The sequence below is a fragment of the Mesocricetus auratus genome, unplaced genomic scaffold, assembly GCF_017639785.1.
Source record: "Mesocricetus auratus isolate SY011 unplaced genomic scaffold, BCM_Maur_2.0 Super-Scaffold_100007, whole genome shotgun sequence".
NCBI lineage: Eukaryota > Metazoa > Chordata > Mammalia > Rodentia > Cricetidae > Mesocricetus > Mesocricetus auratus.
In genome coordinates this window covers 65,759,944-65,785,461 of record NW_024429191.1, presented here as the reverse complement: position 1 = coordinate 65,785,461, position 25,518 = coordinate 65,759,944, and the positions used below count along the sequence as shown (strand labels likewise).

The 25,518-nt window shown below is 48.9% G+C and overlaps 1 protein-coding gene across 13 annotated transcripts; it reads right to left on the bottom strand.

The window, feature by feature from the left end:
* Positions 1-1,599: 1,599 nt before the first annotated feature.
* Positions 1,600-25,247, bottom strand: Septin4 (septin 4). 13 transcript variants are annotated; one of them, XM_040749432.1, is made up of 14 exons: positions 23,712-25,165; positions 23,122-23,166; positions 21,799-21,806; positions 8,421-8,717; positions 8,021-8,114; positions 7,565-7,651; positions 6,823-6,946; positions 3,253-3,387; positions 3,022-3,139; positions 2,831-2,932; positions 2,548-2,644; positions 2,294-2,456; positions 2,057-2,103; positions 1,600-1,819 (listed from the first exon to the last, which is right to left on the bottom strand). In XM_040749432.1, exons 1-13 carry the CDS (start codon positions 25,132-25,134, stop codon positions 2,085-2,087), a joined length of 2,712 nt encoding a protein of 903 aa, XP_040605366.1. In that variant the 5' UTR covers positions 25,135-25,165; the 3' UTR covers positions 1,600-1,819; positions 2,057-2,084. The 13 variants fall into 13 exon arrangements, 12 of the variants coding, with proteins under 12 accessions (XP_040605366.1, XP_040605364.1, XP_040605365.1 ...); XM_040749430.1 differs by having other exon boundaries at positions 2,057-2,156; positions 23,712-25,149; XM_040749431.1 differs by having other exon boundaries at positions 2,057-2,156; positions 23,733-25,149.
* Between the last annotated feature and the right edge of the window lie 271 nt (positions 25,248-25,518).

The following is a 25,518-nucleotide window of genomic DNA, read 5'->3' as shown; positions in this document are numbered from 1 at the left end:
TAAAGAGTTTTCGCATTGCCGGCGCTGGTGTACCCCCCCCCCCCGCGTGTCTGGACAAGTAATTCGATTTTTATCGACTACCGACCTTGCCGTCCTTCGAGACCTATATTGGCCGCCGGGCCTGAATAATGATCTCTCAGCCGACAGAGGAGAAATGGGTCTGACTGCTATTAGCTAGCGGCGGCTTCCTAGTCTATAAAAGAGGGAAGTGACAAGACTCCCAAGCCACCCGGAGCCAGTCACAGGACGGAGGGTGACCACTGGAGATCTCCGTGACCCGCGCTGCTACTACTACCCAAACAGAAATGGAAAATAATTCCGATTCTCAACACAATTCTGGAGTCTGGTCTGGGCATTTAGGTATCAGGCTAGTGTCCTCACATGTCTTGGTTTATGAAGCACTGTAACTTTTAGTACAGTTAAAAGTCATAGGAAAGTAGGAACTTCTCCTGGGTTCACTGTTCCAGCCCCAGGATCTGGAACCAGGGTCTGTAACCTAGCGGAAGCTGGATCCTGAACTCCTTGGGGACAGTGATGTGTTGTTTTCTGTCCCGGCATGTACAGTCTTTAACTACAGGATCTCCAGCATTTGTTCAGTGCTCTACCAAAAGCTTCCTGGAATTTGGAACTTAATTCTGCATTATCTATTCATCCAAATCTGGGGGAAAACAGGAAGGTGGAGGCTGCCATGTAGTTAATACCTTGTTTTCACAACAGGCAGCTACAAAATGAAAGTATTGTATGTGGGAAACATGGAGGCTTGGGGCCCAGATAATGGAGGCAGAGTAGAAATGGTCTTGAACAATAGGGCAAGCTGTGTTGTTTGGTTTTGGTTTTTCGAGACAGGGTTTCTCTGTGGCTTTGGAGGTTGTCCTGGAACTCACTTTGTAGACCAGGCTGGCCTCGAACTCACAGAGATCCTCCTGCCTCTGCCTCACGAGTGCTGGGATTAAAGGCGTGCGCCACCAACGCCTGGCTGGGCAAGCTGTGTTGTAAGTAGAGTGAATGCTATAAGGGAAGGGGAAGCTCTCCCCTCTTCCTGTTTCCTACCAAAAGCCAGAAACCAGTATCATCAGCCTTTCAAACTGACACATAGGGAGCTGGAGAGATGACGCAGCATTTAAGAGCACTGACTGTTCTTCCAGAGGACCTGGGTTTAATTCCCAGAACCAACATGGCAGCTCACAACTGTCTGTAATTCCAGTTCCAGGTGATCTGACACCTTGACACCAATGCACACTAAAAAACAAGAAGAAAATTGCCTCACCCGCTGTGCAGCCTGTGTCCGAGAATGTGCAGAGGGTGTCAGGGATTGACAACACAGAGACTTGTTCAACGGTGTAAAGAAAACTTTAAGCAGGCCCCAAAAAGGCTCAAGAAAACTTCCCAAGAAAGGCCTCCCTCCAGAAAAGCTTCTGCTCTCTCCTTACCCCTGGCTGGTTCTGCTCTGACACCAGAAACTGATTTGGGTGTGTCAGAAGAGGCGGTTAGTCTTTGGAAAAGGTCAAGGTCAGGGCGTTCCCGTGGGCCAGCCCTTTTCAGGAACTTATTGCCCCGAGTATTGTATTGTTTTTAGTAAACATGATACAGACACTTAAAGCCGCATATAGATTAAAGTTTATTTCCTCTGAGTCTCTGAGAAGTCAGCAGGGATATAAGGCGAAGTGGTAGTAGCTGCAGGGGCCTGAGCAGAGCTGGTGCAGGGAGGGGCCAGCATGGGCAGGAAGAAGAGATTTAAATATTCAGGTCCAAAGGCCCGTTAGTGAGTCTCCTTCATCTGTCTTTGGATTTTGTGTAGCATCTCCTGCATCCGCCGCAGCTGAAATAGGCACATACGTCAAAAGGTGTGTGGTAGTCTTACTGTATTGGGGAAGTGTCCCCAGATTCTAATCCCTTGAGGCTGGGGCCTTGGTAGCCCTTATATATGATGAAAATGGTGGGGCTGCTCAACATCCCACATCTGTGCCAGAGCCAGGGGGTCTTTCTGTTCCCGGGAGACACTGAGAATTATCAGACGGGACATCCCAGGCTGACAGCCCCGGCATACTGCTCTCACCTCTTCATCTTTCTCTCGGATTAGCTTCTCAGTTTCTGGATCTGTCCCTGGTGGGACAGCAGGGATAGGGAAGTCAGTACCACTCTCTCTTGTCAGTTTGCTGAAGGGAGGGGGAAAGGAGGGTAGTAAGGTTGGGGGGACCCCAGCACCAACTTGAGTGAAGCCTGGGGCCTGTAGAGTAATAAGGGGAGGACTTGGGATTCCCCTGGCCAGCTTTGTCCTGGCTTCTGGTCATACTTGCGATTCCGTTCCTTTACTACTAGGCGGGTCATGCTCTGGATGCACTGTGCCCTGTAGTTCTCATAATGTGTCTCTCGGGTCACATCTTTCAGGTCCTGCATGTGGGTACGCACCAGCATTGTCCTCAACTTGACAAAGTCGCAGTGACCTGGGTTTTCCACTGCATAGCAAGGCTAGGAGTCAGCCAGGGTCACAGGTAAAGAAGAGCCCCTAAGGGCAAGGGTACTCTGCTCACAAGCTCAGAGCTTTACCTTCCACTATGCCCCAAGGGTAGAGCCGTCCCCGAACTCTCCGCCCTCTGGCTTCTACCACAGTGTTGCTGCCAATCACCGCAAAGGGGATGCTTTCCTAAAAGAAGTTATGGTTGCCGGTCAGCATCCTTGTTCTCACCTGTCCTTTCCACTTGTATCTTCTGTTCTCTAAGAAGACAGGGTCCTTCTTCCACCCCAATAGTCTGTCCTGACACAGAATTCTACTCCCCTCTTCTGCCCAGCAGAAACAAGATGGGAAAGGGGTGCCCTAGGGTGGCCCCACCTTTAGGGCTTGGTCCTGTAATTTGAAGTCCTCGTCCTCATCAGAATCACAGTCTGGGAACTGATAGATCTTGATTCCAAAGTGCTCAATCTCCTCCCGGATCTGGCAAACAGATGAGGGGTCCACAGTTCTGGGTACCCCATCTTTTCTAGAAGCCCACCTGATTTCCTCCCCCCATCAGTTCCCCTCACTTTGCATTTCTTTCGGTCCACTTCAGGAGGTGTCAGTGTATCTGCCTTAGCCAAGATAGGCACAATGTTGACCCGCTGGTGCAGGGCCTTCATGAATTCAACATCCAATGGCCGGAGCCTGGGGAACAGGAATCTGTGACCACCTGCTAGTGGTAGCCCTGCCTGTGGACCTCTTGACCTGTTCCCTTAGTAGAACCCGGTGGTGCCAGGAGCCTCAGGCTCAGACCATACCCGTGGCCGAAGGGTGAGATGAAGTACAGGCAACAGTGCACCCTGTTGTCTTGGATGTTCTTGCGATTCAGGCCACTCTCATCTCGGAAATACTGCTCAAATTGCTGGTCGATGTATTCGGCCACAGGTTTCCAGCTGGAGCAAGGACAAACAAGCAGAGAAACTGTGGGAGTGGGGGCTGCCTGGTGAACTCTGGCTTGAGCTCTGTTTTGCTCAGGGTTTCTTGGCTACTCTTTCAGAGAACTACCTGGGTAGGATGGGAGTATTAACGTCTCCATAGAAAATTAGACAGTTCAATTAATACTAGCTTGATGAGGAAAAGGGGCTGAAGGGTGACCTGGCAAAGAAGCAAGCATAGCAGAGTGGAAGCAGGGGAATACCAGTTGGAAACCAGAGAAACCCTAAGTCAAGCTCAGTCTGGCCTTAGAGTTTGCCTCTAAACCCTTTCATTATCTTATCCAAGACGCAGTTCTTCCATGAATGTCTCTTTGACTTTAGCAACGTACACTGCTCTCCTCTTCACTCCACAGCCATGTGTATATTACTACCCATAGTCAAACACAACGAAGCAATGTTTCAATCAGCTTTGAATACATATATTTCATTAGTCCCACAAGAGGGTAACCGAACTAAAAAACATTGCCTTCATAACGTAACACCTATGTGTTGCATGTGCTGTCAGACATGTAAAAACTGCAGCACACAGACAGCTGATGAAGAGAGCTTGGTTGGTAAGAATGCTTGCCACTCAAGCCTAGCGACTTGTGTTCAGGCCCAGGACACAAACACACACCATGGACACTGACGGTACAGCACATGAGAAAAATCTAAGTCGGTAAGTGATGACAAATGGCTATCACTTCATCCCCTGTACTTTAGTGTATGCTTTCTACTTACAAGAAATGTTTATTGTAAAAAGTTGCTGTATTTTGTCAGCAGCAGCCTCATCCTTCTTCTGTTCAGTCTCTTGCCCTTGAGAGGCCTCGTCAAGTAACTGATCTATGACATCTGGGCTTGTGTTAGCAGACTCTGATGTTCATACAAAGGCGAAACAACCTAATAATGTGTTTCTCAGAATCTGTCCCCATGGTTAAACAATGATGCCCTCCCCATGAGAGTGTGTGTGTGTGTGTTTTTTAAAGATTTAATTTATTATGTATACAGTGTTCGGTCTGCATGTATGCCTACAAACCACAAGAGGGCACCAGCTCTCATTACAGATGGCTGTGAGCCACCATGTGGTTGCTGGGAATTGAACTCAGGACCTCTGGAAGAGCAGAGCAGGCAGTGCTCTTAACCTCTGAGCCATCTTTCCAGCCCGAGAGTGTGTGTTTTGAAAACTTCATTTTTCAAGTCTTTTGCTCTTCTGTTACCTAGGTTAATCCTCACAGCCATGATATCAGCATTTTGAGCTCAACACTCTCATTTTGTACATAAAGAAACTAAATCTGAATGCTGTGAGAGACTTGCTCCAGATTATTTGGCTAGTAAATTCTCTACTGCTTGAGTTTGTTACTTTGGCTTTGTGACTCCTAGAGCTCAGTGTCAGCAACTACATGTGGCCTGGCCCATTCATTTATTATCTGATGAACACAACTCATTACAAACCAGCTCTCCCTCTGCTCTCCCACTATACCAACCAGGCTGTATGCATCTCAGGGATGCAGATCATTCATATTTGCTCTGCATCCCTGAAAATGTCCACCTTGTATGTTTATGCTCCATGTATTCCCGCAGGCTAACTACATTAGTATTTATGGAGGTACACTATAAACAGGAAAGTAGAATTGTCAGGAAACTATTATTATTGAAAGGGAATTCTTACTGAAATTGAAATTATTTATTAAAAGGAAAAGGAGGTAAGTTGACTGCCACAGTAGAAACCAGGTACTAGTTCAGATTAGGATTTCAGGACAGATGTGTCTGCTGAGATATACTGCTAGGGCAGGAAAGATGATGACAACATAGCATCTCCTCAGCCCATCAGACACATCCATGGAAACTACAAGATCATGTACCACTAACTGGCACAGTGCTGTAGCAAGAATGTAAGAGATGGCCATCCAGTCAAAGCTCAGAAAAAAGTTGATGATGAATCAGTTATCTGTGAGGACAGCCACATGTTGTAACAAAAATCAGGCGATGAGGGCTAAGGAATGTCGGTGAGGGTCTGGTTAAGCTTAAGACAGTTATCTAGGGTAAGCATCATGGGCATATACCCTGTGCAGTCACACAGGAATCTACACCCAGGAAGGCCATGCTCGGTCTGCTGTCGTTCTTACCATAATGAAATTCTTATAATTATGAACAAGGGGACCCACAAATCTTGCTTCTGGTACTGCAGTTACTACTGCTAAAATGCATAGGCATAATTCTGGGCTATTTTCAGATCATTCAGATGATGTGGAAATGAAATGACTGATGTTTTATTGTTGTTGGTTTTGGTTTTGGTTTTTATTCCATTAGGAGACAGAATGCAACCAATTTGCTCAAGATCATGCAGTACTAAATGCCAATGAAGATTTGTGTTCTTGGTGTGATCTGCTTAATTTCTTCATCAGACTCGCTGCCCTTTTCTCTTGCCTTTTTTTTTTTTTTTTGTCCATTACCTGCACCTGTTCCCTTATGTGTGACCATTACCTAAGCATCCCTCTAGTACATGAAAAAAACAAAAGCTAAGGTTTATAAAACCACCTTTCTTTTGTTAGGTAGCCCAAAGGGTGCCTGGAGTTTCTTCTTCTTTCCCTAACTCTTTCAGTTGTTTTGTTGTTGTTTTGGTTTGGTTGGTTTGTTTGTTTTGAGACAGTCTCATATAACACAGGCTGGCTGCATGATTGACACTGCCCCCAGCTCCCAAGTCCTGAGATTACAGTGATGTACCACTATGCCACCTGGCATTCCCTTTGCTATTCTTCCCCTTTGCTCTTTTGCTTTTCTTTCCTTCCCACCACCCTTAAACAAGACTTGTTTGCAGCATCTAAAATAACTGCTGTGGAAAGGAAAGAAAGGAGGGTGATGGTGTTTGTGTTGCACCTACCTGTGTTCATGGGTGTTTGCTCTTTTGAGGCTTTTCACATTATGTCCTCACAAACACCATAGAACTGTATGTCAGAAACTGGAAAGAATGTTAAAAACATCTTTGGGGGGCTGAGCACAGAAATGCATACTTGCACTCACAACACCTGAGAGGCTAATGCAAGAGAACTGCTGAGTTCAAGGCTAGCTTGAGGTACATAGTGAGTCTCAGGCTATACAACAAGAGACCCTGTCAAAATAAACAGTAATCTCAGCACTTGGGAGGCAGATCTCTGAGGTCATGGCCAGCCTAGCCTACATAGTAAGTCTGTCTCAGAAATAAATAAATTGATTAATTAATTAATTAATGAGACCGGCCATTCCAAACCTTCCTCACTTACAGAAGAGACAGCTGTCCAGTTAAAGGAATCCAGCTGTCACAGACCTCTTCCTCCTAGCAAATGAAACTATGTCTGTGACCGTGTGTGACCTGTGTAGATGCATGCAGCAAGTGGCGGGACAGGGACAGCTGGGGTTTGACTTGCTCAGACATACCACTCTGTGTTGTTGACTGCATCCCCAAAACCTGGCGTGTCCACAATGGTGAGCCGCAGCCTCACTCCCTTCTCTTCTATATCCACCGCATGCTTAGTAATCTCCACGGTTTGCATGATCCGCTCTGGAGAAGAGGGAAACTGAGGCAAGGGCATGGTCCTGCCCAGCCAAAACAACCTGCCCACCCCAAATAGCTTTGCTACCCAGACTGCCTCCCTTTTCACCCCCAGGCGCCTGAGGGCCTGTTCCCTGGGAACCAGCAAAATACACATTTCCCAACACAGGAAATGCCGGTGGCTGTTGGCTCTGGCCCCAGCCTCTTCTCTGCTCCAGGCTTTTTTCTTGGATTCCTGGAATCCTTTAGGGGTCAGAAACTCATTCAAAGATCAGGATGCTGGTCCTGCCCTGCTTCATCACTCACCCTCCACCCCCAGACAGGGTAGCCTTGGCTGGCCTAGAACCTGCTCTGTAGACCAGGCTGGCCTCGAACTCATAGTAATTTGCCTGACTCTGTCTCCTGAGCACTACGATTAAAGGCATGCACCCACCACGCCCAGCACAGCCACCACGCCCGGCACAGCACCCAGGTCTTTAGGGAGCTGTCTGGTGGACTGTCAAACCAGACTGGTCTAAGGAAAGAAACCATGTGTCTCTCTAGGAAGCCAGGACTTCCAGCATTCCAGGGAAGGCCCCATCTCCAGCACCTGTAGGGAGGGAGGTCACTTCTTTCTCCTTTCCTTACCTTCGGCACCCAGGAGTTTCCGATCCCTGTACAGGTCAGTGAGGAACAGGCTGTTAACAAGAGTGGATTTACCCAGGCCAGATTCCCCTGATGGGAGAGAAGACAGAGGCACCAAGTCACAAGGTGAGGTCTACTTGATGAAGATCTGGGGCAAACTGCTGTCAACCAAAACACGGTAATTCAGAACTGAGAGGAAGCTTATACAGTCATCTTGTTTGAATGAAGTCAAGAGACTGCCCACAATAGCAAGGGAAGGGGAAAATACTAGAAAACTGTGGGTGCATCACTCCCATTTCCTCTTCTCCCAAATCTGCACATTTTGGCCATGCTTTGTATGACTTTAGAAAAAAGGGCACAGTCATTTGCGCTCATTCCTTCTCCCCATGTGCTCTTCAGACACACACATTAATTGCACCTGAAACAGCCCTTGCCCAGCCCAGCCTTGCCCCTTCCTACCTGCCACCATGAGTGTAAAGTCAAAGCCTTTCTTCACAGACTTCCTATGGACTTGATTGGGGAGAGTTGCAAAGCCCACATACTCCTTGTCATCCTGGTGGACAGGAAGACATAAAGCATAGGGTTAGAAGCAGCTCCATCCTCAGTCTTCCTCTTCTCTTCTGGGCCTTTGCCCTATCCTTTGCGCTTCCGTCTGAGGCCACTGGCCAGGTCGTCAGTCCCTACTCTGACTTCAAGGCAGAAACCTTAGAGCTAGGACTGATCCAGGACCCAAAGGCCCTGTGGACACATTTGATGCATGTGCACATACCCAGACACCTGCCCCAGCCTCTCTCTGTGCCCTCCCGGGGTCTTTCTGCACCCACCCACTGAATGGCATAGGTAGGGCTGGAGTCTCTACCTCAGAGGAATCATAAGGATCAAGCTTGCCCCATGGACTGCGGGGCCTGGAGGAAGGGCTGAGAGGGGCTGGGGCACAGAAGTACTGCTGACTCTCAGAGGGCTGGGGCCACAAGGTGGCTCTAAATTCCAGGTCATCATCACAGAGCTCTGGGGTCTGGGGCCTTGGCTCCACGATTTGGGGCCTGAGCACCCTGGTCTTGGCCTCCGCTGGGTGGCAGGGCTCGCTTCCTGGGAAATCCTTCACGAACTTGCCCAGTTCCGCATCATCACTGCTGTCCTCCAGGAAATGCTTGATCTGGGGGTTGGGGTAGAGCAGGCGGGGGTGACAGGAGGGGGCAGGATGGGAAGATGGAGGCAAAAGACAGAAGGTGAGGAGGAAAGTACTGTGGTTAGAAGGGAAAGACACAGCAACAAAGCCAGAGGAGGTGCTCATACCTATCCCACGCACACCTGCTCACTAGTCTCCCCAAGACAAGAGACTGCCAAGGGCCTCTGAGGCCAGCCCTACAGAGCCCTGTCCTCCGTTATCACTGAGGCTGCCATTTCTGGAGGTCTGCCCTAGGCAGGGACCAGCCGCTGTCCCAAAGGCAAAGAAATCAGACTGCGAAAGGAACAGTGAGGCCTAAGACCTGAGTGTGTCACTCAAGAGGAATGTAGCATCAGAAAAGGACAGGGACACTGGTGGGGGAGGGGGTGCTTATCCTCCAAGCAAGTAAAAAGCCAGCGGCAGGTTCACCACTAGTCAGGGATCTGGGAACAGAGGTGCATATTCTACTACAGGGGCTGTTTTCCAGGATTGCTGCCCAAGATTTAGGCTCACTGACCCTACTCTTACGTTAAATGCTGAACAATATTCAAATGTGGCACTAAACCCCAGAATCGAGGACTAACTGTTACCCCCAGTGGATGTTAAATATGAAGGACAGCTAAGAACAGCCAGGTGAGAGAAGATAAAGAAAACACTGTAGCTGGGTGGTGGCACATGTCTTTAATCCCAGCACTCCGGAGGCAGAGGCAGACAGATCTTTGTGAGTTCGAGGCCAGGCTGGACCGACAACCTCCAAAACAATACAGAGAAACCCTGTCTCGAAAAACCAAAAAGAAAACACTTAGAGCTTGGGAGGGCTAACCTTCTGCTCTAAAAATGTACCATAAACTGGGAGCAACATCTAGGGACAGACCCCTCCCTTAGTTGCCTCCTTGCCCATTTCCCTGAACTCAGAAGTACAGATGTGGGGTGCTGATAGAATTCGATAACTTCTCTGCAGAAGCCTGTTCCACCATCATCATGGAAGACAAGTGGTTTCCCCCCTCTTGACCTTAGTCCCCCATAGCTATAAGCTTCCCAAGAGTTTCCCCTCTCCTTTTGGGGTCAGCATTCTTTGTGGGGTGCCTGGCAGTGCTGGGCTCATCTCTGCCTCACAACAGCCACGTGCCACCCACAGACAATGGACAAGGGCCATCTCCAGAGGCTGAGTCACCCTCTGGGGATTGGCCAAGCCAGTAGGGCTACCCTGGACCACTGTGAAGTCTCAGCTAGAGTAGGAGAGATAAGATGGCCACAGTCTTCCTGCATAGATCTTTTACAAAGGTCAGAAGTGAAAGAGATAGACATGCACATTGCCAGGTTTATGCTAAAAGAGATAATGGAAGGTTAGGGGGAATGCCTGGTATGACTTAGGTCCCTATACCTGCTGATCACCAATCTTCATGGTTTGCTTGGACATGAGAATGCAAACTGGCCCGGTGGTGGTGGCGCACGCCTTTAATCCCAGCACTCGGGAGGCAGAGGCAGGCGGATCTCTGTGAGTTCGAAGCCAGCCTGGTCTACAGAGTGAGTTCTAGGATAGGCTCCAAAACAATACAGAGAAACCCTGTCTCGAAAAACCAAAAAAGAGAGAGAAAGAGAATGGAAACTGGAACTAGCATGTAGGCCTTAGTGCTCCCAAGAGGCTATGCTTAAGCAAGCCTGACTACACAGGCCTCTCTCACCCATTACATATGAGGTCCAATGGGGTAACCATACAACCCAGTTTATGCTTGTTGGTCTAGCATAATGATTAATTGTTGCGCCTTTCACTCTCAAGAGTGCCCCAGCTTGGCCAAATTAATTATGCTGCAGCAGAGAAAGGATGGAGCAGGTTTTGTTGTTTGGCAGCTAATGAGTCTGGGGAATTCCAGAAAATCTTCCTACAACTCCCTGCAGTGACCCAGGAGTAGATCTGGGGGGGTCTTGCTAACCATTTGAGAAAGAACTATGTTCTCTCTGGAGCACAGAGCAGAAGACAGCATGAAGGAAGACGGAGAAGCACTGATGGGAATCCTAAACACAGAGTCTTCCAGCGGAGCTACCAGATTCCTGGCATCACCATCTTCCCTGCCAGAGCTGACTGTACATCAACGTGGGCAAGCCAAAGGGCTCCAGACAATGAGTTTAGGGCACTAGGTTCTTTGTCCATCTGTCTATCCACCTCCCCCGGCTTACCAGGGACTGAACCATTTTCCAACACTGAGCTCCTATGCTGAACAAGACCAAGTGGAAGACCAGTTAGGTCTACCCATCTCCCCAAGCCCCATCTTACCCCAGCTTCAGTCCCGTCCTCAGGGACAGAGTTCCCTTGCCATCCCAGTGAATGGTCCATGCCCCACACTTCAGACCCCTGTCAGCAAACTCTAGGTCTACTTTTATGTCCAGGCAGAGGTCCTCACACAGAACAGCCTTGTCTTGATACTCTTGTTGTCATCTGGCTTCCTGACTTGTTCCTTCCCCTTTTTTCTTTGACCCAGCTCAGTCTCTGGCAGGGGCCAAAAAAGCCTGTGGAATGTTCTTCTCCACCCCCTCTTCCCCTCCCCTTCCCTGGGCTCCCACCCTCCATCCAAGGACAGTTCAGCTGCAGCAGGATCACTGGGCTCCTCCGCAGTTCCCTCCTCTGATTGGCTGTCCCATGATGTCTGCCTGCTTCCTATCCTGGTGGGCACATCACCAACCTCCCAGTAAGTCTGCAGCATAGGTTTGACCCACTTAACCTCTCCTGTTAACCCCTAAGGATACTGGAGCCTGCCTGATAACTAGAAAGTATTCCTAAGGTGACCTGGCCCATCAGTACATGGGGACAGCCACCCAAGGAACCTATCCCCAAAGATTCCAATCTCTTTGACTTCTTTTACTTTAACTCCAGCCATCCAAAGACACATGCCCTCTGGGCTCATGAAGAGTGGGATACCACTACCTCATTTCTGCTACAGGATCTCTAGGATACCTGGTCTCTGTGGAACATGGGTTCAAATGAAAGGAGGCTGGCATTCCAGAGGCTTCAGAGCTGATCTAGATAGGAGACTTAGCAGGGGTATACAGATGGAGCATTCCATTTAGAGTCAGGAAGTCAGTGTTTCTGGTTGGGGCAGAAATATCCTTTGTAAGGCTGAACACTGCCTTAGTTTTAGGGCTTTAATGTCCTGGAACTTCCTTGCCACCAGGACAGCTGGGGAATGAAAGGACTCCCAGGTAACAAATACCTCAAGTGGATTTGAAGATGAGGAGCATCTCAACTCACAGAATAGTCAGTAAAACTGTCCTGTCATCATTCTTTTCATGTGGAAATTTAAACTTCCTGGAGCTCTTCATCTGGAGGTCTCCCCACTGGTTTCCAAAGAAGCTAGGATACAGGTCTCCATTGGCAAGATGCAACACAAGAGAAGTGTGGCCTGACATGAACCAGTCAGTCTAAGCACTTGGCTGCTTGTGAGGGCAGAGGCCTGAAACCGGACATCTGGGTAGTACTATGGTATCTTTAGTTAGGGAAGAGCAGGGTGGCCTGGGCCAAGCTGAAAGCCCAAAGACCTCAGTTGAACTGAACTTAGTGTGTGGCGGAAAAGGGGCCCTTGGTTCCTGCTGGGTTTAAACGCACTGGGGGTAATCAGTGCTTCCCCAAGCTTCTTCTGTCTTAGAACAATCAGTCTGTCCATCTCCCATGTGGGAAGAAGGTGGGGGACTAGGACAAGGACAAGCACTACTTGGCCTCTCCCAGGAACCCCTTTGGAGTAGGTCATAGGGCCACTAATACTTCCTGGCCAAAACTTGGGCCTCTGCCTAGACACAGCTTGAGAGACAACAACCCAAAAGGTTGGCCTTTCTAGACTGGAAGCTTCTGATTCCACAAGGCCCAGAGTTCCCTTTTGGCAGCTGCTCACAGCCAACATCCTGCCCTGTGGGCTGCTCACCAATCCCCTCCTGCTGTAAACAGCTTGTGCCTCCCCATACAGAAGACAAAGTCTGGAAGAGGATGGTAGGTGTGGCCTGGAAGCCCTGACACCCATACATTGCATTTCTGGCAGGATCTGGTAACAACAGCAGAAGAGCTGGTATCCTCAGAGCCAAGGATTGAAAACTTTTATCTGGGGTTACAGCTTCTTTTCTCACAGGCAGGTGGCAGGAATGAGTCCCACCCCGCCCCAACCCCCACACACTGCAGAGGGACCTAGTTGCACGGAGAGGGTAGATGCAGCAGGAGGAATTGTTTCCCAAGGTTCTGGTCTGGGAGGCAAAGGGATAGAGCTGATTGCGCTCCTGCACGATGGTGAACTGGGCTTTCCTCTTCCGCTCCGAGAAAGGTCCAGGGGATGTGGATCATGTATGTTACCATCCCTTTTAGAGAAATAGGCAGTGTTTATGGATTTCCTCTGTGTTTTCCGAAGGGGTAGGTGAACGAAGAAGGGTCATCCAGGTAACACAGCTGATTCCTACAAGGGCGGATACTTATCGCCCTACCATCAGCGCTGTCCTCTCTAGCACCAGAGGCTACCAGCAGGCACCTCCCACAGAACTGACCTATTCCTTCCAAGACCTTGGGCAGCACCCTGGGGGTCGGGGCCGACTCAAAGCTGCCCGGCTCAGAAGGAATAACTTGAGAGCAACGACGCGGCGCCCAGCGCCAGCAGTGCCTATTCTGAACCCGGAGCCAGAGACAGTACCTCCCGCCCTGGCCAGCCAGGGCTGCAGCGCTGTGCGTCCCCTCGGAGCCGCCCGGGAGTGGCAGGCCCTACCTTTCCGGCTGCCCGCTCTCCTTACCATGGTTGCAGCCCGAGCCGGGTCGGCTCCTCCTGGACAGCGCCCCAGCAACCCGCGATGGGAGCTGCGCGCCGACCTCGCTGCACCACCGGCTCCACTCGCCTTGCAGAGTGCGGTCCTCTGGTGGCGGGGTGAGGCAGGCGGGGCTAGTCGGGTCCGGGGCGGGGCCTGCACCTCTGCAGCCGCGGTGGGTGCCTGAGTGGAGCTCCTCCTGAAGCCCAGGGCAACTGGTTTTTGTTGTTGTTGTTGTTTGTTTGTTTGTTTTTGTTTTGTTTTTCTAGAATGGGCTCTCCAGGCAGCACTGCACCGTAGGAACTAGAGTCACTCCCCAGAGAAAAATAAACCACCCACTGGCATCCCTGGAAGATGCTGCCTTTGCACAGGGAGGACGAGTTGTGGCAAGAGTTGGAGAGAAAGCATTAGTTACCCCCGGAGATTCAACAAGGAACATCCAAGTTACTCACTGCTCGTACGCACACTACACCTCCTAAGAGGTAAATGTCAGACATTCTCCACCTCCACTCAAAGCTGTGAAAAAGACAGGTTAGCAGCAGGCTCCTTTTTGTTCAAGACCCCAGATTAAAGCTTAAAGAGGCTTCGCTGCATAAATTATCCAGGGATCATCGGCTGGAAGGGTGGAAGGAAGAGGCAGAAGGGCTCTAAGAGGCGAAGGGAGCCTTGCCTGGAACAAAGCAGAGTGTGGAGGGCCTCTAGAAAGGCCAGCCAAACATAATCCAATAAAGCAGGCCAAACGCAGTGGGACCAATGCCCAGCAGCTCTAGGAGTATTAGAAGGTCAGAAGGGTCACACCAGCAGCTAGCTGAAGGGAGACACTTGAGAAGGGAGTTGGGATTTCCTGAGTTAAGTAGGGTCTGAACTTGTCAGGCTCTTGTGGAAGTTTCCAGAAGCATACCCTTCCCTGATCCCTCCCCCAAAGGCAGGCTGACTGACTGGCCCCTACCTGAATAAGGGGGCAGTACAAGTGCCAGTGGGCTGAGGAAAAACCTTTCTAGTTTGGAGACTAGGCAACTTGTTTCACTTCTTACCCCAAAACATAAGAGGGTAAAACGAGACAGTTTCTAAGTTTCTGACTGTTCCTAGTGGCATTCTCAAAGTGGATGCAGTATCCAAGGAGTGTGCTGTGCACTTCCATAGGCCTTAGAGCAGTGGTTCTCAACCTTCCTAATGCTGCGACCCTTTAATAGAGTTCCTCGCATTGTGGGGAACCCCAAGCATAAAATTATTTTGTTGGTACTAGGAGTTGATGGTGCATACCTTTAACCCCAGCACACAAAGGGTAGAAGCAGGCAAATCTCTGAGTATGAGGCCAGTCTGGTCTAAGGAGTAAACTCCAGGACAGCTAGGGTACACAGAGAAACCCTGTCTTGCAAAACAAAACAAACATAAAATTTGGGACTTCATAACTGTGATTTTGCTACTATTATGAATCATAATGTAAACATTTGATATTCGACCCCAAAGGGTTGCATGTTGCGAATCACTGCCTTGGAGGACAACAAAAGCAAAGAAGTTTGGTCATGGTGAGACTGAGAAAGACCCTGAGGGACATAGTAGGGGCCTGCAGCTTGTCTTCAGGCTGTATTTATATCTGAAGATATAAATAGGTTTCCGACAAAGGCCTATGGTAGACAGAAAAACAAAAACATAAAAGGGAAACCCCAGTGCTGTTGGGAGTCTACAGATGCAGCAGCTGCTGTTGCTGTAACTTCTGAGTGTCAACCTTAGGCTACACACAGCCCCAGGCCACTAACACACACCTGTAAGATACATGTCAGTCTTTCTGGTCATGTGGGTGGGAGTGGGGGAAAAGTCTGTATCAACAAAAACATACCACAGGTTGGGGAGATGATATAGCTCAGTCTATAAAGTGCTTTCAGTACAAGCTTGAAGACATGAGTTTGATATCTAGAATCCATATAAAAAGCTGGGTGTGATGGCATACTGTAATCTTACACAGGATCTCTGGAGCTCACTGGCTAGCTAGCCTAGGCTAACTGGTAAGCTCTAGGTCCCAGTAAGAGATCGTGTCTGGAAACAAAACAAAACAGGGTGGGTGGCTTTACCTTTACCAAAGGTACAGTTCTGGCCCGGCTTCCACAAGTACACATGCATATGTACATACAAACATATAAACAGGCTTAAAAAGGAGGAGGGCGTGGCAGGTCTAACCACAAAGTCTTGTTTTCCTTTATCATCAAATCCGCCAGGCTCTAGCCCTAGCCCACTCTAAGTGTGGACCCAGAAATATCTCAAAAGGCAGCTCGGCTGGCTTATCCTCAGCTGTGGCTGGGCTCCTGCAGCTCTTTCCTAGTACCTGCTGCTTAGGCTCTGGAGCCCTAAATGACTTGAGACGTGTTGGTGCCAGCTTGCCTTGAGAAAGGCCCCAAGAGAAGCCTTAGACTATAAAAACTCAGATCCAAGCCAAGAAGCATGGGTCTGGATGGCGCGCAGGCTCTTTCTAACCATAGTACGTTAACATACTGGGTGAATTAACAGCTGAAGATAGGTTAAGCCATTGCACTTTCACAAGCCTGGATGGTAACCCTGCAGAATTCAAAGGGCTCTGTGTGAGCTTAGCTTCAGAATACATCCCTTGATCTTCCTGGGCCTCTGTTTCTCTCGCTGAAGGAAAATGGATACTCCCCACAATTAGCTTTTCCTCTGTATTGATCAGGACAGGATACATATGTGGTCAGCAGCCCAGCCTGGATTGAGCCATTCTTGCATAAAGCACTGATGACTAAGAGTACTCTTCCCACCTCTAGCTGGCCAACCTTGCCTTCACACCATACAGCTCATAGACCTCTGAGTCTCCCTTGAAATTCAACATCCAGCGGAGCACGCAGCATGGATATCTTTGACTAGAGTCCAGTTTCCTGGGCATTGCTAGCGCGGGGAGCCGAACACCTGAGGAACAGACATGTAGCTAGGCACAGAAGGACCACATCACTCCCTGAGAAACTCAAACCAGCAGTCACAGCTCTAGCCTGCTACCCCAGACCTGTGCAGAAAACCTCCTGGTGTCCTCTACTGTATCCTTTCTACCCACTCACGGATGAAGGCTGCATACGGCACAGCTGCTTAGTAAGGAGGCTGTGTGGGTGCCAAGCTCAAGCCCAAGATAAAAATGATTACCACAGGAAGCCAGTATTTCAGATCTCTGTGATAAGCAAAGGCCACCATTGCCTCTCATCAGCCCTTTCCATTGTGTCTCCCTTCTGCCACAAATGAAAGACTTACTGATGACATAGTAAGAGCTCTGGTGGAAACAAAGAGCTGGGATATGTCTTTCAAGGAAACCTCAGTAAGTCTGCATACAAGCAGGAAACAAAAAACTCCTTGCTGGTGGTGGTGGTGCATGCCTTTAATCCCAGCACAAGGAATGCAGAGGCAGGAGGATCTCTGTGAATTCGAGGCCAGGCTGGTCTACAGAGCGAGTTCCAGGACAGGTTCCAAAGCTACACAGAGAAACCATGTCATGAAAAACCAAAACCAAACCAAAACAACAACAACAACAAAAACACAAAATTCCTTAAGCCCACCACCACTATCTCAGCTGCTGCCTCGTGTTCCTGGGACAGGTTGGGAATCATTTTGTTTCTTGGCACCTGCTATGCAGCTCCCCACAGTGATCAGTTCTGAAGCTAGAGCCAGCCATTTCAACAAAGCAGGGATTTCCAACTCCATCTCTGAGTTCCAGGTGGGAAAGGTTTTGCAGGCCTTCTGATGTCGTCACTCCCTGGAAGGTCTGATTCTTCTAAGAGGCTCCTTCAGTCTTCCCAGACTCTTTAAATACCTCCCATGGTCCCAAGGTCACTGAATGCGGTCTTTAGGAAATTATTTACCAAGGCTTTTGTCATACTGAGACAAGGTATTCCCCCACCCTGGCTTTTCCTGAATGCTTCAGTGCTAGAAGATTTGCTGACTCATTTCATTAGACCTTGTTTGCCCTTGGATGCCCACACCCTCTCCCAAATTAAGCAAAAGCCCCTTAAGGGCTAGAGTGTGTTTCAACCTCTCCTGACTTCTATCCAGGGAAGGGACAGAGACTATATGTGATGGTAACCAGGGCCCTGCCCCTGGGAACTGGCCAATCAATATGGACCGACTAAAACAAAGGACTAATTAGTTTTCCATTCTGATTTTAGTGCACAGACAAGCCTTGAGGCTCTCTATTTCATTGACCCATCACTTGTCCTTCATTCTGTCAAGCGCAGGCTACCTCTCTGCCTAGTAATACCATCCCTTTCACAGTTCTTGATGTCTCTGAAATATTGAGAAGGTATTTACCGGGAAGATGCAGCTACAGAAGAATATCTGTCCTGCACAATGGAATACCAGAATGGGATGCTCCCTGGTGTTCCTTGTTGACAAACAAAACCCAGACCCCCAGTTTCTTCATCTGTGAAAGAGAGGAAGAAGTCTACTCCACAGTTTGCTATAAATATTTAGTAACATGATATGGTAAAGTCACTCAGATGAATAGTAGCTCTTATATCTGCAAATGAGGACATTATCAACACCCAACCAGCTGCTGCAAACTGTGGCTATTTCAAATGTTTTCCCTCCAAAGGATTAGGAGTGTCCATGGGCAATGGGTATAGAGAGATGGGAGCAAAGAATACCAGAGTAATGCTTTCAAGTGACTTCGGACTATGCTGCAGCCACCTGTGGGGTCAGCTTTTCAGGTCTTGGTCTTAGACCAACCAACCCACATTCCTGAGAAAAGTCACCCAGATACTGTCTGGACTTAGCTGACTATGGTGGGTGTACCAAGGAAGAGATTTGACCTCTCCAGGTCAAGTCTCAGAGCCGGGCTTCTCCCAGGAACTAAGAGGCATAACTCACATTCTGTTCCCCTCCTCCAAGCCTCTGTCCAGCCCTGGAGGAGCAGCTGTCTTGCTGCTCCCCTCCCAGCAGCTGAACTAAAGGCAGCTGAGCAGGGGGTGATGGGATATGGCCATTTCTGCTGCTCCTGACGGCAGCCTTCTGGCTGAACAGCTGTCAGGGTGGCTTCTGGGTTAAAGATCTTCCTTCCTCACTCAAGTAGTACCTTGCCCCCTGAAGCCAATGCTCCTCATCTGCCTAAGCCCACTGTCTTTTCCCTTACTAAAATCGCCATCTCAAACATCACTAAAATATTCTAACAGAAAAGACTGGCAGTGGACTCAGTCAGGAAAGTGATTAGCTCTTCAAGGTCCACTGATGGGAGGGAAGGTCTGGAGATATACCTCAATGGTTAAGAGCACTGAGTGCTCTTCCAGAGGACCCAGGCTCAATTCCCAGCACCCATGTGGTGGTTCACAACCATATGCAGCTTCAGTTACATCTGATGCTTTTTTCTGGTTTCTGGGGTTAGCAGGCACGAATGTGGTACACTGACATGCTTCCAGACAAAAATACCCATACCCATAAATTAAGTAAACATAAAAGAAAAATATATATTAGGAAGTCCAAAAATGTATGTGCCTGTGTGACATTACTTTGACAACAAAAACTAAGAAGTTTAGCTTTAGTCTCACCATCAAAGCCAAGAGGAACCACATTTTCCTGCCCTCATTACAACAGGCCAAGAGCAAGCTGCCCAAATCTTAGGGTGAAGCTGGGAAACCATTTCTCAACTCCCTTCTTCTCTCCAGAGGTCAGTGCTGGGGTAGATCACTCCATGAGGTTTGGCTTGTCCAGGACTAAGGAGGGTTCATGGAAAGCAGGACTTTCAGTAATAAACCCTTAGGAGCTGGTCAACCTAACCTGTCCCCAGATTAGCAAGTCATGGGCCAGAAGCTGTTCATCCTGTCCCAGAACTAGCTACCCAGGGTAGCTGAAAAGAAACAAGGTGGCACTCACTGAGAGGGTGACAAGCTGGGTAGAGGGGTAGTCAAGCTGCTGTGAAAAGCCTCATTTCCTGAGATGTCCTGCCTCACTCTCACCCCCATTGCTCTAAGCTTTCAATACTAGCTTCCCCACGAAGCAAGAGGAATGGGGAGAGCAAGTTCCCAGGATTCCTTTCAAATAGTTTACATTCTAGGATTCTGTTCCCACCTTCCTGAATGGAGACTCCTGAGTTCCGGAGAGACTTGGGGCTTTCCTTGGTAAATAGAGTGCCTCAGAGTTGAACGTCGCCAGGGTGCAGAAGTCAGCAGGAGTCTGACCACCCTGTCCTTCAGGATCAACTGATGTGTTACCCTGTAGACATCTCTAGTTTGCCTTAAGTGCCACTGTAACGGCCTCCTCTGGTTCCTGCCCTAATTTCCAGAGTAGGATTCTTGCATAATTGATAGAGACAACAAAGAAGAAACCACCTCGTTCTCAGATAGCCTGAGAAGTCATGTCCAGAGGTTAGCAGGTTAGTTATCCTGTAGACACATCATCTTGGGGCTGGAGTAGCCCTGTCCATCAGAAGTATTGCTGCCCCTGGTACTAAGAGCAGCATTATTTCAGGAACTCCATGGGCCAGAGGAGAAGGCTATTTCCCTGCCCCACTGAAGGCCCTGTTGGACCTTCTTGTTGACAGCCTGGGTCTTCTCCGAGGAGACTCCATCCTCTATCATCCCAATCCAAGGATGAGTTGCATCTCTCAACCCCACTCCTTAGACCAAAGGAGACTGACAAAGATGGGCTGAATCTGGCATCTCGTAGTTGTGGACCCAGAGGAATCCTTTCATAATGGCCCTGGGTCAAGCCACTGGAGAGTTCCTGCTGGGAATGGAATCTGGAACAGTCTCTATGGTCAAGCATTCCCAAATCAGAGGAACCACGCACACCAGGACTTTGGAGTCTCCATCCTGGGCCTGCCTAAGAGTTATGTAAACTGAAAGGACAGGTTGGGGAAGTTGGCTTTTCATGGTGACAACTTTGCCAAACTCTACCCAAACCCTGCTTCCAGAGAACCAGAGAAGAGCAACAGCCCAGCTGCCTAAGAGCCTTCTTGTCCCAGCTTCTGGGGAGCAGCTTTGCTGCTGAACAGGGCTGAAGAGCTGTAATTATCCAGACAGGATAAGAGCTATTTTGGGAAGAAGTCATTCAGCTGCCAAGGTTTTTGACTTCCTAAACTAAAACAAGATGCACAGAAAAGGGGAGGAGGCCTGGGGAGGATGGAGAGGAGCCTGCTCAGTCACAGACATCAACTCTTGAACCAAAGAAAACAGTCCCCCTTTCCAAAGGGATACATTTGTATTAAGCTATCTCCCTGTGGCTTTGTTAAGGATGGGGTGACCACCTCTACTTACTCTCCTCCTGATTCCCCACATCCTAAGTCCTTCTAAGAGCATTCATTCAGACTGTTGGTTGTTGGGGTATTTGAGCACAGACTAGTACATAATGTTATTTTTTCCTGTCCATATCTTATCTCCCCATCTGTGTAGTCAGGATCTCAAAGAAAAGAACTGGTGTGTGTATGTGTGTGTGTGTGTGTGTGTGTGTGTGTGTGTGTGTGTGTGTGTGTGTGTCTTGGCAGAGTGTCACACACCTGATTTAAAAAGCTGTCTAAGGAATGAAGGAGCGGGCGGGACTGGAGGATACAGAGGAAAGTGGGACTTACTGCCTTGCTTGGAGATAGTCTCTAAAGAGGCTGCTTCCACCTACAGCTGAGTTCAGGCCTGAAGCTGAATAAGAACTCATAGCAGAGGGGGTGGTAACTGCATTCCTGAACACCTCCCCTTCAGCTGTTCTGTTATCTGAGCTCTTGCTGTCTCCACTCCTTTTCTATCTGAAGTCCTGTTCATCGTGGGTCAGTCAGTATGGATGGGACTCACGAGAAGCGTTTGCTAGGCTTTGGGTGAGAGATAGATGTGGTCCAAGAAAGAATGGGGGCAGGAAGAGCTTTGACCATCTTATCAAACATGGACTAAGACAAGCACTTAAAGGAACAGTAAATGCACTGCAAAATCAGGACACTGCCAAATTTAGGATGAAACAGGGCTGCCAAGAACAGAGGCCACTTCATGCTTCTCCAACTCAAGGACTCAGTGTGTAACCCAGAAAGGCGACCCCTTTCTGAAGTGTCCTAGGCAGAGGAGCGGAGAGCCAGATGGGGAATGACCCAGCCCATAGCTGCCCAGATTCCCACAGAGCACTGGGCAAAAGAGCTCTATTCTCACTTCAAAGCTGCAACTTTAGCTCGTGTGACACTTTTGTACAAATATCCCTTTTGTGCAGTGAACAGCCTGCCCTGCCACATGTAGCAGCTATGTCTCCTTCCACGCCCCCTTCCATCAGAGACAGGAGTAGGAATTAGATAAGGGGTTGGGACACTGGTCTGGAAGTTACCTCCCAGAGGGATTCTTACCTCCTCATCTGTCATAACAAAGAAGTAGAAGTCAGGCATTTCCAGGGGGGCAGCAAATGGAATTCAGAAAGTATCAACAAGAGGGAAAAAGAGAGTGTTACTCAAGATATCCAGTTGATATGGGCATAACCCAGCCCAAGTCCCATCCTAGGGCCCCAGATGTCCCAGCAGTTATGTTTACTGAGTGTTCACGACACTGAACACCATGATAAGAACTTTTCATATAAAGCAGTCCACACTGGTCAGACCCAACAAATGGGAGAAGGATTAGGATTGGAGTGCATTCATTGGAATCCCTCCTCCCCAGGAATGTCATCCAGAGCCCTGGCCTGTGTCCCATTTATAGGATAGGAGCTTATCATGCCATAATTCTTCCAGCAGGAATTTCTGCTACTAAGACATGTTCACTCTTGGAGGTCTGACCCTCACACTCCCAGGCCACCAGTGGCCAAGCATAAGAAGGAACAGAAGGACCTGAGAAGAGGCTAATGATTGCAGAGGTGAATGCAAGACCCACTGATATGGAGAGGGAGGGGTGAGCAGGCTCAGAGATCCTACCAGGGCAACAAGTGGAGGCTAGGCTCCAAGAGAGTTCTGCACCCTTCACCAGCCACTATGGAGTCAGCAGCAATGGGTAAGACTTAATTAAAAGCAGGTAGTTTGTTTTGATGACTTTTCTTTAAAGCTCATGATAGCAGGCTAGAGCGATGTCGCAGAGGCTAAGAGCACTAGCTGCTCTTGCAGAGGAACCAGATTCAATTCCCAGCACCCACATGGCAGCTCACAACTGTCTGTAACTCCAGTTCTAGAGGATCTGATGCCCTGTTCTGTCCTTCATTGGCACAGAGCTACATGCAGGCAAAACACTCCATACACATCAAATAAATTACATCTTAAAAGGCGTGATAGAAGCTGGGCATGGTGGTACTCGCCTTTTAGCCCTGGCACTTTGGAGGCAGGCAGATCTCTATTCAAGGCCATCCTGACCTACATAGCAAGGTCAAGGCCAGCCAAGGCTACATAACAAAATCTTGTCTCAAAAACAAACAAACAAAAAACCCAACATATGGTAGATGAGATTAAGTTTAAGGACCACAGGGTTTATGTTGTTCTCCTTCCAGGAAGTGAGTTCTCAGTAGAACTCACTGTTGAAAAAGGTTCACATTCCCAAAGGATGACTAACAGAACCGAAGGTCTAAACTCTACTCATTTACTTTGCTAAAAGACCCAGCGGTACAAAACAGGCATGGCGGCCACCCTCCCACCTGCCTTCACCCTCCTCAAGCTCCCCACAAGGCCCCCGTAAGAAGGGGCAACACAGACCTTTCAGCCACCAGAGGATCCGGTTGTACATTTCCTCCGAAACATCTGAAAGTAACAGAAACTTGCTTTTTCCTGCCTGTGGGATGTCACCACCCCCTTGGCCTTTTTCAGAGGCTCTCCTCTCACCACTGTCCCTCTCCCATCTCTCTGCATTTTTAACCATTTCCACCTCCTGCAAGTCCGAGACCCAGCCCATGCATGCCCTACCTCCTCTACTTTGAACTTAGGGTACTAACCTGAGGCCCTTACTGGTTTTAACAGCCCTCACCCTGCCTCAGTTCTTCATGTATGCTATAAGGAATCCACTTCTGAAGTCCACTACCTTCCATGAAAGAGTTGAGCTGCATTGATTGCCTGCTGGGGATAGTGCTAAACTCCAGATCTAACCATTTGCATTGATGTCACTAGTTTGGAGCTCAGAGAAGCTGGCAGCCAAGGCATGGAGCACTGAGCTCAACGACAGAAGCAGCTTGGCACTAGCAGGAAAGCAGCCTCAGGGCCCAGAATTAAGAAGGTCCACTTTCCTGCCCACCCCAGTGTCCTACTGCACTAAGTGTGGGCTGCACCTAGCACTCCACTTCATCACATACCCAGGAAGAAAGCATTGAAACCTTGAATGGGTTGTTTGCTGGTGCACTTCGTGATCCTTGGCACTTCCGGCAATGGTACTCGGTGTAAAGACTCCTTTGGTGATGATGGTAGGCTTACTTTTTCTCTCTGGAACACCAGGTCCTCACAGAAAGGGTTTGAGTCCATTTCAAAAAATGACTCAAAAGGGTCTAGGGGAGGAGGGGACGTAGGTTCAAAATCAAATATTGATGGCTGGTTTGGGGGCATTTCAACTTTAGGATTCAGTAAGGCCCACCATGAGCAACCAGGCCCATACCTAGGTAAGGACCTCGGGGGCAAAGGTCGAGGGGTCAACTCCAGTTCTGCATGGATGGAGGGCTTCAGTGAGAGCTCTGAACACAGGGGAGATCTGTAGTGCCCTTCAGCTGCTGCTCTAGCTGTCACTCGATGAGCTGACTGTGCTGACTGTTTTCCTGGGGAGATGGTCACCTTGCGGCCACACTCACGGTCTCGGGTTGGAGACTTCACAGGGGGCTCCATTTCTGATATTAAAACCTTTGAGGAGGGCTTGGTCTCAATACAGACTGAACGATCTGAACGCAAAGGAACTCGAGGTGCCCCATCTAAATCTCTAAGGACAGAAAGCTTCAGGCCTGATGATGCTTTCATGGTCTTTTGCTTAGGTTCTGAAAGAATTGAGCAGGGAGGACCAGTTTCTGGTTCCTGGGGAGGGAGCTTTCTAAGGACTGCCTGATGGTCACTACTGACACGACTGCCGTGCTCCGAGACGTTTCTTGAAGATTTGACCTCGAAAGTCCTTCGGGTGGGCTCTGTTTGTATAGCTTCATCCTTTGGGTAAGCTGAAATCTTACGGGGTACTCTAACCCCCTGGGGGTTCTGGACCTTGGAGGGTGGGTCCTCCTCTTTTTCATTTATAAAACTCAAGTGACGATATTTGCCATCAGAAGCCAAAGAGGAATGGTAGCCAAGGTCACGGCCTGGCTTGTTCTCACATCTTCGTGTTGATTCTTCCCTTATTGGACTGACATTCCGATGCCCTCCCTGGAGATGGGAAGATACTGTCTGGACCGACTGGTTCTTTCGATGAGGAGAACGATGGCGGGGTGTCTCTGTTCTTGGTCGGGTCTCAGTTCCCCTCTGAGTGGAGACTGTAGAGAGGCCAGGCCCTGACTGTGGGGACAGAGGTCGAGGATAGTCTGATGTTGAACAGTGAGTGGTGTGATAAGCAGCCTCAGCTCTTCTCTGGGAAGAAGGGCTCAGGGAGACAGGAGCAACCCGCTGGCTTGAGGAAATACACCCATGTCCCCGCTGAGGAGTGCAGGCAGTAACCTCAGCCCCTCTGTGTGATGAAACTGCTACCTTGCTCCCACTTTTATTTGTCTTCAACACATGAAAGACTGTGGCCTTCTGAGTAGACGCCATGTTTTATCAGCTGGCTTGTTTTCAGGATACCGACTAAGCATGAGTGTTTATCCTCATTGTTTTCAGGGCTGCTGTTCTTGGTCCCCCAGGAAAGTGGCTGCTGTTTGGAGTGTTTGAAATGGCTCTCTTTACAATCTGTCTGATGATGTCACAAAGGAAAGAGCTTTCTATTAAACATCTTGTGTTACAGTTACAATTCATGGAAAATCACTACCCAGATGAAAACTGAATCTGTCTGTGGACTTGACACTAACCCTCTGGCCAAGTATGTAAGAAAATCTGGACTTCCTTGTATACAGGGAAGGCTTTGGAATTTTCCTTATTCTCCCTGGCTTCTAGGAATTCTCAGGGACTCATCCAGAGAAGAAGTCAGCCACTCAGGTC

What these genes read in the sequence shown, in the direction of transcription:
- Septin4 (XM_040749430.1), bottom strand. Translation starts at nt 25,134, where the DNA reads ATGGCGTCTACTCAGAAGGCCACAGTCTTTCATGTGTTGAAGACAAAT. An exon ending in GTAAAGGAACGGAATCGCAA is followed by an intron (nt 2,157 to 2,293) that starts GTATGACCAGAA and finishes CCCTCCCTTCAG; the next exon opens with CAAACTGACAAGAGAGAGTG. An exon ending in TCCGAGAGAAAGATGAAGAG is followed by an intron (nt 1,820 to 2,056) that starts GTGAGAGCAGTA and finishes TGCCTATTTCAG; the next exon opens with CTGCGGCGGATGCAGGAGAT.